General features: G+C 39.4%; 1 protein-coding gene across 1 annotated transcript in view; it reads left to right on the plus strand.

Annotated features, from left to right (window-relative positions):
* The window catches only part of ANK3 (ankyrin 3, node of Ranvier (ankyrin G)), a 272,063-nt gene that overhangs the window by 34,793 nt on the left and 226,520 nt on the right, over positions 1 to 10,750 (plus strand). The window contains exons 6-7 of the mRNA XM_011953463.1: positions 448 to 633; positions 2,509 to 2,607. Of these exons, the coding sequence (XP_011808853.1) occupies positions 448 to 633; positions 2,509 to 2,607 (285 nt within the window). The remainder of the gene's footprint in view (positions 1 to 447; positions 634 to 2,508; positions 2,608 to 10,750) is intronic.

Raw genomic sequence — 10,750 nt, forward strand, 5'->3', positions numbered from 1 at the left:
AGTTTCACCATGTTGGTCAGGCTGGTCTTGAACTCCTGAACTCCGGTGATCCGCCCGCCTCTGCCTCCCAAAGTGCTAGGATTACAGGCGTGAGCCAACGCACACAGCCCTGAGATTATTTTATGGATATTGCTATTATGGCAAGTTTTTCTTTTATATGTAGTATTTTTGTACATTTTCAAAATTTTCTCAATTAATGTATATATATTACTTTGTAATGGAAAATCCAAAACCCATGAACCTATTACAGATTTCTTAGTATTTTTTACTTTGGTTGTATAGATAAATATTTTTTGGAAATATCTTTTCACTTTTCTGCCCATTCGAATATGTTGTTAGTTTTAATAACCCCAAACAAAAATTGATGCTTGATCACTTGGTTGCCTTCTTATTTGTTAATTTAATAAAAAAGAAAGTATTCATTGGAGCCAATCCATTTATTTGCAGGATGGCTTCACACCATTGGCAGTGGCTTTGCAACAAGGTCACGACCAAGTCGTTTCACTCCTGCTAGAGAATGACACCAAAGGAAAAGTGCGTCTCCCAGCTCTTCATATCGCAGCCCGAAAAGATGACACGAAAGCCGCCGCCCTGCTGCTGCAGAATGACAACAATGCGGATGTGGAATCAAAGGTGAGGCACGAGGAACACGGGCCTGTCATGCAACTCTCCAGTGTTAGACATGCAACCTTTAAGAGCACTCGGTCTCTCTCTTGGCAAGCTTATGCCACGCCTTTAACTTCATTGAAGGGAGGAAAAATGTGTGTCTGAGCTAGCCACTGAAGGCACAGCCTCCCTTCACATGAGAAGCTGGGGGATGAGGGGGATGTGGCCCTATGCGTGCTAAAAGGGAGGCCACCTTGAAAGAAGCCAATTTCTATGCAGTGATGATTTCCTTCCTTTGAATATAGTTTTGGAATATATTCAACACTTCAGCTCAAACATCAGGGTGAAAAATTACAAAATGCTAAAGACAGTGTACACAAACCTCTGGTTGATATCCAAGATGACAGGCCAGGCACTGAGCGTAGATCAGCTGCGGAGAGCATGCCAGCAGCAAGAGAGCCGCAGCCAAAAATTCCCATCGTCTTGACATGTGGTACCTGAAAGTCTCTGTGATGGAAATGTGGCATTTGGACTAGGCCGTTGCATAGCCCATCATTCAGTCTAGCTTTCTTTCTGTGCCTATTGTGCTTTCATCAGAGCTTCCATCCTCATTACTTAGCTGTCATGAGCTTTCTGCAATCCATATCACCAATAGTGAACTAACCGTTCATTTTTTCCTCCTCTTTGCTTCCAAATGTGTTAACCTAGATGGTGGTGAATAGAACAACAGAGGTATATATATATATGCATATACGTGTAGTCTATATCTGCATCATCATTTTCCCATGACTTAGTGCTGCTGCCTCATGTCTCTCCCTTCTTCTTTGCATCGCCTTCTGTAGGCTAGATACCTGCTTTAATCCCCAATCCTTCCTCTCCCCAAAGGAGCATGTGCCAGATAAGATAGCAGTAGTTTGATTACCAGGGCTTTCTGCAGCTGAACCTGGTGTTTGAAAGAGAAGAATGAGGAATCCTTGACTCTTAAGGTTATTGCAATAGAGCTGTGTGAGATGAAGAGTTGGATACTTTAGATGTTTATCAGCTATATCTAAAGCTGCAGACAACCCTGTCATTCTACTCATCCAGGACTCGTTTTTTAGGGTTGTGCATGACACTTACCCTCTGTGGTGTCAGCAAAAGGAAAGGTATTTCAGAATGGCGTCAATATGACCCACCCTTCTACAAGACTCAGTGAGATAGCTAGCATGGCTAAGAAGCTTGCTAACCAATTAGAAATGCATCTAGTTCCTATAAGGTTTCAATCTTTGGGGACTAAGTGAATTGCTGCATGTTTTAGCATTTTTTAAGGAAGTAAAATGACCTTGGTATAAACAATCCAAAAACGTGTTATTGAATAGGCATTGGCTAACAAAGAGTTGAATTTGTGGATTCTTCATGGAATACAATTGCCCATTATATAAAACCAATTTTGTGGTAGTACCTCTTCCCCCCAAAATTGCTTTTGTCATTAAAATTGGCGTTCACTGTTGGTTAATTTGAATCTATATCAAATATATAAACTAACTGAATTTTGAGTTTCAATGCACAATTCTATCATCAGTAATAAAACAGCGGCACTAATCAAGCTATCAGCTATAAAGATTTTTCTCATCTCTATCTTAATTTCTTGAAATGTTGGCTTTTATATAGTTCTGTTATTGGATTACTAAAATTGCTCAGTCTCCGCCCTTGATTCCTCCCTGGCTATTCTTCTGCATGTAAGTTTGGGGTTTATTAGAAACCCTGTGAGCAATTGGCACTGATCGAAACCTAGTACAGAATGGAACATAGACCTCAGCATATTTTGCTTCCTCATTTTTATTTGGGTAGGGTTATGATATTTGCCTGTCAGGCAGGGGGCTGGCAGGAATCAATTGAACGTCTGCTATGTTTTCTTTACAGAGTGGCTTCACTCCGCTCCACATAGCTGCTCACTATGGAAATATCAATGTAGCCACATTGCTGTTAAACCGAGCGGCTGCTGTGGACTTCACCGCAAGGGTAAGAGCACAGCAATGTGTAATGCCTTTAAAGCATTTGAAATGATTTGATACTCTCTTTCCCTAACATGAGAAGGTTGGGACAAATTGCCTCCAAGAGTCCTTCCAGTCAGTGAAGGCTATGATTTCTACTCATCCTAGTGTATGTTCTTGCTTTTACATAGTTGTGCCTGTTTCCTAGCAGGAGAGGTAAACCAAGATCAGGAATGCTAGCTGGAATGGATAATAAATACATATATAAATGCATATATAGAAGATGTGATTCAAGGAATCATGGCTGGGGACAACAAATGGTTCCCTAAGTTAAAATTTCTGAAACTCTTAGAAATTGGTCAGATGGCACTCAGTGCTCTAGAGATCAGGATCTTGACCTTACAGTGGGAATGTTCTGGAATATCTGGGTGAGGCCTAAACTACAGAACCCAAATAATGAGACCATCTTTTGCCTTTATCTTCTGTCCCCTACAAACTTTTGTAATGAGTAACAAGGTTGTGTAACCTGAATAAGCTCATATCCAGTGAAGAAAGGGATTACAGTGTCATATGGCCCACTGCACAGCAGGTTGTACATCCAAATAGGGTAGCACTGCCCTCAATTTAAAAACTGGTGTTCAGCTACCATCAGAAACACTGTCAGAAGTACAAGTGAAGCTGGAGGCAGGATGAAGTAGTGGCTGAAAGCCTAGACTCTGACTGAGACTCCTTGGGTTCAAATTTTGGCTTTCACTTTTTTCCCTGTGTCTATCAGTTTCCTCATTTATAAGATGAAATAATATGAATTATGAAATTAAATAAACAATTATAAAATATCATCCTCTCCCTCACTGAGTCACTGTGAAAATTGAAAAAGATAGCATATGTAAATCACTCAGCCAGTGCCTGACGTAGTATCATCACTAACAGCAGCGGTAGTAGTGTATTAGTCTGTTTTCACATTGCTATAAAGAAGTATCTGAGATTGGGTAATTTATAAAGAATAGAGGTTGAGCTGGCTCCTGCTTCTGCGGGCTGTACAAGAAGCATGATACTGGCATCAGCTCAGCTCATGGGGAGGCCTCAGGAAACTTAAGAATGATGACAGGTGGCGAAGCACGGGCAGTCCCATCACATGGCCAGAGCAGGAGCAAGAGAGCAAGAAGACGGGGGCTGCACACTTTTAAATGACCAGGTCTCATGAGAACTCCTTCACTATCACGAGGCCAGCACCAAGCATACGGTGCTAAACCATTCATGAGAAGTCCTTCCCCGTGATCCAGTCACCTCCCACCAGGCTGCACCTCCAACATGGGGCACTACATTTCAACATGAGATTTGGGTAGGGACATACATCTACACTATATCAAGCAGCACTGTTATTTTGAATGTAGCATTTGAAGTCTTATTTTTTGCTGAAGCTTCACTTCTTAGAAGAGAAATGGAGCTAGATGAGATAGGGAGATAGTGTATAATGCCAGCGCCAGCAGTACAGTGGTAGTTGCATCGGGAGTAAAAATAATATCATTTCTGAAGCTGTTCCTGACTGTAAGATGCCAGGCTATGCATTTTATCTCACATATACTAAGATAAGGAAAGTTATAATTTATCCTTATTTTACATTAGAAGAAACCTAGGCTTAGAGATAAGAAGTAGCTGCTTTAGGATCACAGTGCTAGCAGGTTGGAAGAGGCAGGATTTCAGCCCCAAAGCTCTTAACCACTATTCTCTCCCCTAGGTAACTTAAAGGGGTTTATTTTACTTTTCCTCTTATAATTCATTAGTTCTATCAAAATTAATAAGGGCTGAGATTGTACTAATAGAAACGCTGTTTTCCTACCCTGTTGTCATGGGCTTGCTGAAAGCCTTCATCAGTTTAAATGACTGGAGAGCGTCAGTCAATTTTATTCACAATTTTTCTTATTGCATTAACCACATCCTTGATGTGGCAGATCCAAGGCCTAGTTTGACACTTTCAAGGACAAAGTTAAGCCCTTCTTTAAGTCAAGTATAAACAGGGTGTGTCAATGTTGAAGCTGAAGTTCATTTCAAGATGCATTCTTCTGGTTTTATTTCTGTAATTCACAGCATAATAAAAACCTCATTAAGTGACATCTTCTAATTAGGACATTTAGAAAATTTATGTCAGGGTGGTATCTGAAGTTTGTCTTTGTGCCTTTGTTCAGAAAAGTCCTGATGTTGCTGAAAACAAGAGGATTAGAGAAATGTTTAAGCAATTTAAGAGGACATATTACAGTATTTTCAGACTTTTTCAAGTAATTCTAAAGTGTTCATTTGCATTAAAACAATGACTGTGGTAATTACAAAAGATGCTTATTTATTGATTAAAAATCAGTGGAGACATCAGACCCATGTTGTTAACCTCCCTGAGTTACCATATATGATTTAAAATACTTACACTGTGCTTTTGTTTAAAATATGTTAAAATTCAGACTTTTTACTGATCCAGAAATGCATTTTCCCCAGTCTTTCCTAATAAATGAGGTCTAATAGCATTCTGAGCTGAAGGCTGTGGTGGAATTTGATTTTATTTAATAGGAGGCTTGGGCTGTTGCATATTCCCCAACGAGTTATGCTTCTCTCTGCAGTGGGTGATTAATGACTGGCTTTAGGGTACCTGAGAATGCTTTATGAAGAGCTTAAACTGAGGCAACTGCCAGCTGCCTCAAGCAATCCATTTTAGGTTCCAAATCTGTAGCAATTTTATTATATAATAATCTAGCATCTCCACTTTCATATTTTAGAGGGTTCTCCCTTCCCAGCTTCCATGGGGTCTTTCTAGGTCATAGTTCTCTCAGGAAGGTCACAGAAATAGCAGGTGAAAGTAAGATGCCCCTGAATACAGACAGGATCAAATTGTATCCAGTCAGAGCAATAAAGGGAACATCATTAAGCCTCATTTGCTGAGAATTGACTGCAAATTGTAACCATAAATCATATGCTTCAGAGCCAGGTTTGGAGAGAGGTATGGATGAGGTGGTTAGAAGTAGATTAAAGAACACCAGCACCCTTTGTCTTGGGGGGCTGCTATTTCTGTTTTCTGCCTGTGACAAAATACAGTAGGGAGTGGAAAATTTAAATCAGTGGAGAAAGAAGTATGGCAGATAAAGTCTTGCAGTTCTTTATAGCACCATAGACTGAAGGAATGTCCCAGAGAGTGACCACCTGCTAGCAAAGAGAGCTGGGGAAGAGCAAGTATGACAACACTTCTGGAATCATTTCCTGCATGCAATAGACATTCATTTCCAAAGCAGATAATAGGCAGAAACAAATGCGATGTGATTGAAGGGAGTACACCATAGAAGGAATTGCTTTCTCTGTTCGTTTGCAGTGCCAACTAATTTATGCAGCAGTAAAGCAGGTCCCAGTCAGTGATGAATGTATACCCCTGAGTAGCAGTTCTGGTAACTGATTTATAGCATACTTAACTGTTTTAATAACACCTTTCCTTCAATTTTTATTATGATGTCAATTTTGACTTTTGCATTATAACTTTACTATGTTTATGTAAGATATCCTGTCTGACATCGTCAATATTTCCTTTTGGATTATCCTTGGAGATCTATTCAGGCTCATGGGTCTGCTGCAGGGAGTTAATGCAGTAGCTGCTGAATGCTGCAATGCAGCGTCAGCATTCTTCATTCTTTGAACTGAGTCTGCTGAGATGGCACTGACACTGTCTGAATTTATGCATGACCCTTGCTCTCTTTGCAAATCATTCTAGCTCTCTTGGGAAAGAGAATGTAACTAAAACATACCAGAGCTACTACTGATTGTCATTCCAGTAAGGAGCATTTGTGCACTAGAGTAACAAAAGGCCAAATTATATTATGTGGATGCCTGCAAAGTTCCCTTTATTGATTGAAGAAGATAGATTAATACTTTGCTGGCTGAATTTTTTCATCAAATATAATGGACCACCTAATCTAATCTTCACTCTTGTCATTGGCCTTTCTCTTGTAAATTATTATTCAACTTCCCATTTTGAGAAGATAATTGAATAAAGCATTCTTCTGTTAGTCGTGCCATTTAGCACTTTTTGTTTTGATGTCTGAAAGGATTAGGGCTTTATGTGCTTGGATTCTACACCTCACTTGTTTCCAAAAAGATTTCAGGTGGTTTACAGATTAAAATATACAGATGGGAAGGGGGGGACCAAGAAAGTAAATGTTACCAAGCAGCAGGAATGAGCCAGTAAATACAATGGAAAATAAATATAGGCCTTAAAAGCTTTGATATATGTAGTGGAAAGGGAAGCATAGGTAATAGAGTTTTCATTTTTGACAACTGAAATCTTGTAGTTACCTATAGAGATAATTTTTGTGCGAAATAACTCAAACATTGTTTTTATCCTATGAGTCCTTAAGAACAGAGAATTATATAGTTAGCAATATCTTTAATTACTATACTTTAAAAGGCTCAATTCTACTTCCTACTGCCTTTGACTGCTCTATCTCCATCTGTCAAGGCACCTTGCCCAGAGAAGCTGAGAGACTGTGTCCCAGCTACTTAGCTTTATGATGTTCTAATTGTGTAGGAAAGAACTTGGCATGTATGGCACAGATCAATGACTGGTTAACATGTCCATTGGACTGCCTTTTTCAAATATTGGGTATTTTATACAAGGTTTTGATAGGTATTGGACCACATTCAGAACCCTACTAAATCATATAAAAGGTTACTTTATTTAAGATATTTTAATGTTTGGATAAAATGAGAGCAATGTTTTTAGATACTTGAGCTACTAAGCCTGTTGGTGGCAAAATAAAAGTATTAGACTTCTCTTCTGCACTTACACGCTCTTGGTAGGAATATAAATTAGTTCAGCCACAAATTGGAAAGCAGTTTGGAGATTTCTCAAAGAACTTAAACCAAACTACCACTCAACCCAGCAATCCCATTACTGGATATGTATTCAGAAGAAAATAAATTGTCCTACCAAAAAGACACATATCCACATGCTCATTGAAGCACTATTTATGATAGCAAAGACACAGAATCAACCTAGGTGCCCATCAACAGGGGACTGGATAAAGAAAATGTGGTACGTATACACTATGGAGTACCACACAGCCGTGAAAAAGGAACAAAGTCATGTTTTTTGCAGCAACATGGGTCCAGCTGGAGGCCATTATCCTAAGCAAATTAGTGCAGGAACAGAAAACCAAGTACCACATGCTCTCATGTATTAGTGGAAGCTAAATGTGGGGTACTCATGGACATAAAGATGACAACCATAGAAACTGGGGACTACTGTTGTGGGGGAGTTGAAAAACTACCTATTGGGTACTATGCTCACAACCTAGGTGATGAGATCTTTTGTACACCAAACTTCAGTGTCATGCAATATACCCACGTAACAAACCTGCACATATACCTCCTGAATATAAAAGTTGAAATTCTTTTTTAAAAAAAGACTTATGTTCTGTCCAAACCTGAGGCCAACATGGCTTAGCACATGCATGAGCAAAACAGTATCCATGGATAAGCATTATCTGGGGATTTCTTTTCTAAATTCAATCCAATTTAGCAATATTTATAGAGCATCTACTATGAGCTGGACCTGAAGGTTCAGACTTGAGTTATCTACTCTACCATTAGTACTTATTACTAATGTGAGAATGCTTAGTACTTGATTAGTCCCTACTCTACCAATTTGTTCAGGCACCAAGGTGCCAAACCATATAATACAATTTCTCCTGTAAGTCCCCAAAGCATAACTACATCTAGGCTATAATGCTGAACAGGACTTTTCTAAAAACTCAGGAACTGATGAAAGGAGTTGAAAGCAGAAAGGCAAAGCTGAAGAATAGGTCCTCTGTAACAGCGTCCCCAAAGACCACAGGCTGTGCCCCCTTCCTTGGAGTTCGTCTGGTGAACCCTCCTGAGTCACCAGAGACGATTGTGTTGCAGGATCTATCTCATTTTCCCTAAGTGGGAACCCCTTTGCCAGATCTCTCCTAGCCAGAGTCCAGGCCTCTCAACCACCTCTGGGCCCCAGTGAGGAAGGAAATTCTGTTTTCTCTATACCTGGGCCATGTTACTTCAGTAGCCACTAACTTGGGGAACTAGCTTTGATTTAAATAAATGTTGTTTTTTTTTTTTTCCAAGAGCATTTCAAGTACTCAATAGCTAGTGGTTACTGTCTTATTCAGTGGCACAGATATATCGCATGTCCATCATCATAGAAAGTTATTTTGAACAAAGCTGTGATACCATCTATCTTAGGCCTTCCTTCCCTTCAATGTCATAATGACCTGAAAATGCAACATTTCCCTCAAGGAAGATGGTTAGTCCCTGACCCCATAGGTGAGCATCACAGCCTGTACTTTTCTACTCACATTAGGCCTTAAATATAATTTTATTTATCTGCTATTGTCCATTTTCCACACTCTGTTTGCTATCTAAGGCCCTGGAAGGTTAAGATGCCCTAGTCATTCTCTGTCTCTAGGTTTTCCTTTGGTCCCCAGGTGCTTACCGTGTGCCTGGGTTGTGCTAGTGACTTTAACATGAACTTAATTCTCTTAGTCTTTCAGTGAATGATTTGATTTTGCTGCCTGATAGCCTTTTTTCTATCTACCTTTCTTGACATATTAATAGAGTCAACAAAATGTTCAACTGCATTTCATTGAGCTAGAAGGCAATGAATGTAAAAACATCAGCAATTCTGCCTGCTACAAAATAAGTGCTCAGTAAATGTCTATTCCCTTCTTTTCTTCTGCAGGCGAGATTTATAGTAATAATGATTTTTTTAACTTGTAATTTATTATCCAGCTTCTTTATTAGGCATTTTACACTTATTGTCATGTAACAATCCTATGAGGGCTAAAGTAAAAATGTAATAAAATATAGCTCTCTCCCACATCCTGTTTTTTCATGTCACATGCAGACTTTGAATTCCCCAAGAACAAACCTGTGTCATCTTACATACTTTGGAATACCTGGAGTATAGCCCAGTACCTGGTGCTGGGAGGGATTCAGTATATATTTATTGAATTCAAAAATGGATGAATAAATCACTTCTAGGTCTTTCTGTCCACCACTCCTGATCACCCTGCACCTATGCAAACCTGCTTTCCTCTCCCTAGCCTATCAAAATTCCTGTTACTTCAACTTGAATCTCTCCTGGTCTAGGAGTTGCTTTCCAAACTAAACTCAGATGCATTAAGGGAAATGGAAAAATTCACAGGATACTAATAGAATTTTAGACCAGTGCACCCAACCTAAGTGTTGAATGTCAGAGGCAGAGGGACAAGTTTATTTGAGCAGCAAGGAGACTTTGCATTCAGCTCTGTAGATGACCTTGGAAGACAGGCCCAGGCTAATTGAGCTAAGCCTAATACAAAAGGCTGTTGCCAAGCTTTGTTTAATTAAAAGTGTTTTAAGCAGAGCCTCAGGCTCTGGGCTGTGAAGGCCCAAAATGGCCACCAGAAGATGCTAGAAAAGACATCAGCTACTGGAGCATGGAGAAGAGGTGAGCCTGGCTCACTCATCAGGAGTATGGCAAACTCCTGATGGCTTTTCAAGGGTGTAGGGCTTTTGGAGACTCTACTTTGGTTTGTGTACTGATGCATTTGCAAACATATCTTTAAAATACAATTGGCCCTCCATATTCTTAGATTTCACATCCATGGTTTTAACCAACCATGGATGGAAGATATTTGAGGAAAAAAAAGCAATAAAAAATAATATAACATAGAATAATAATACAAATTTTAAAACAGTATAATAACTATTTACATGACTTTTACATTGTATTGTTCATTGTAAATCTAGAGCTCTTTTAAAGTGTACAGAGAGAGTGTGTAGGTTATGTGCAAATGCTGTTTTATATAAGGGACCTGAGCATCCATGGGTTTTGGCATCCTCAGGAGTCTTGTAACCGATCCCCATGGATACCATGGGATGACTGTGTACTTTCCTCTCATTATACAAATCATGCTTTAAACAAAATACAATAAATCACAAGTGAGAAAATAAAAACCACTTACAGCAGTCATTTCTTTTAGCATTTGAATGTTCATCCCAACAGAGACCACACACACACACATTTCTTTCTTATGGGTACATATTTTTTTTTCTTTTTTTTTTTTTTTTGAGACGGAGTCTCGCTCTGTTGCCCAGGCTGGAGTGCAGTGGGCAGATCTCAG

Source organism: Colobus angolensis, unplaced genomic scaffold (assembly GCF_000951035.1).
Source record: "Colobus angolensis palliatus isolate OR3802 unplaced genomic scaffold, Cang.pa_1.0 Scaffold361, whole genome shotgun sequence".
NCBI lineage: Eukaryota > Metazoa > Chordata > Mammalia > Primates > Cercopithecidae > Colobus > Colobus angolensis.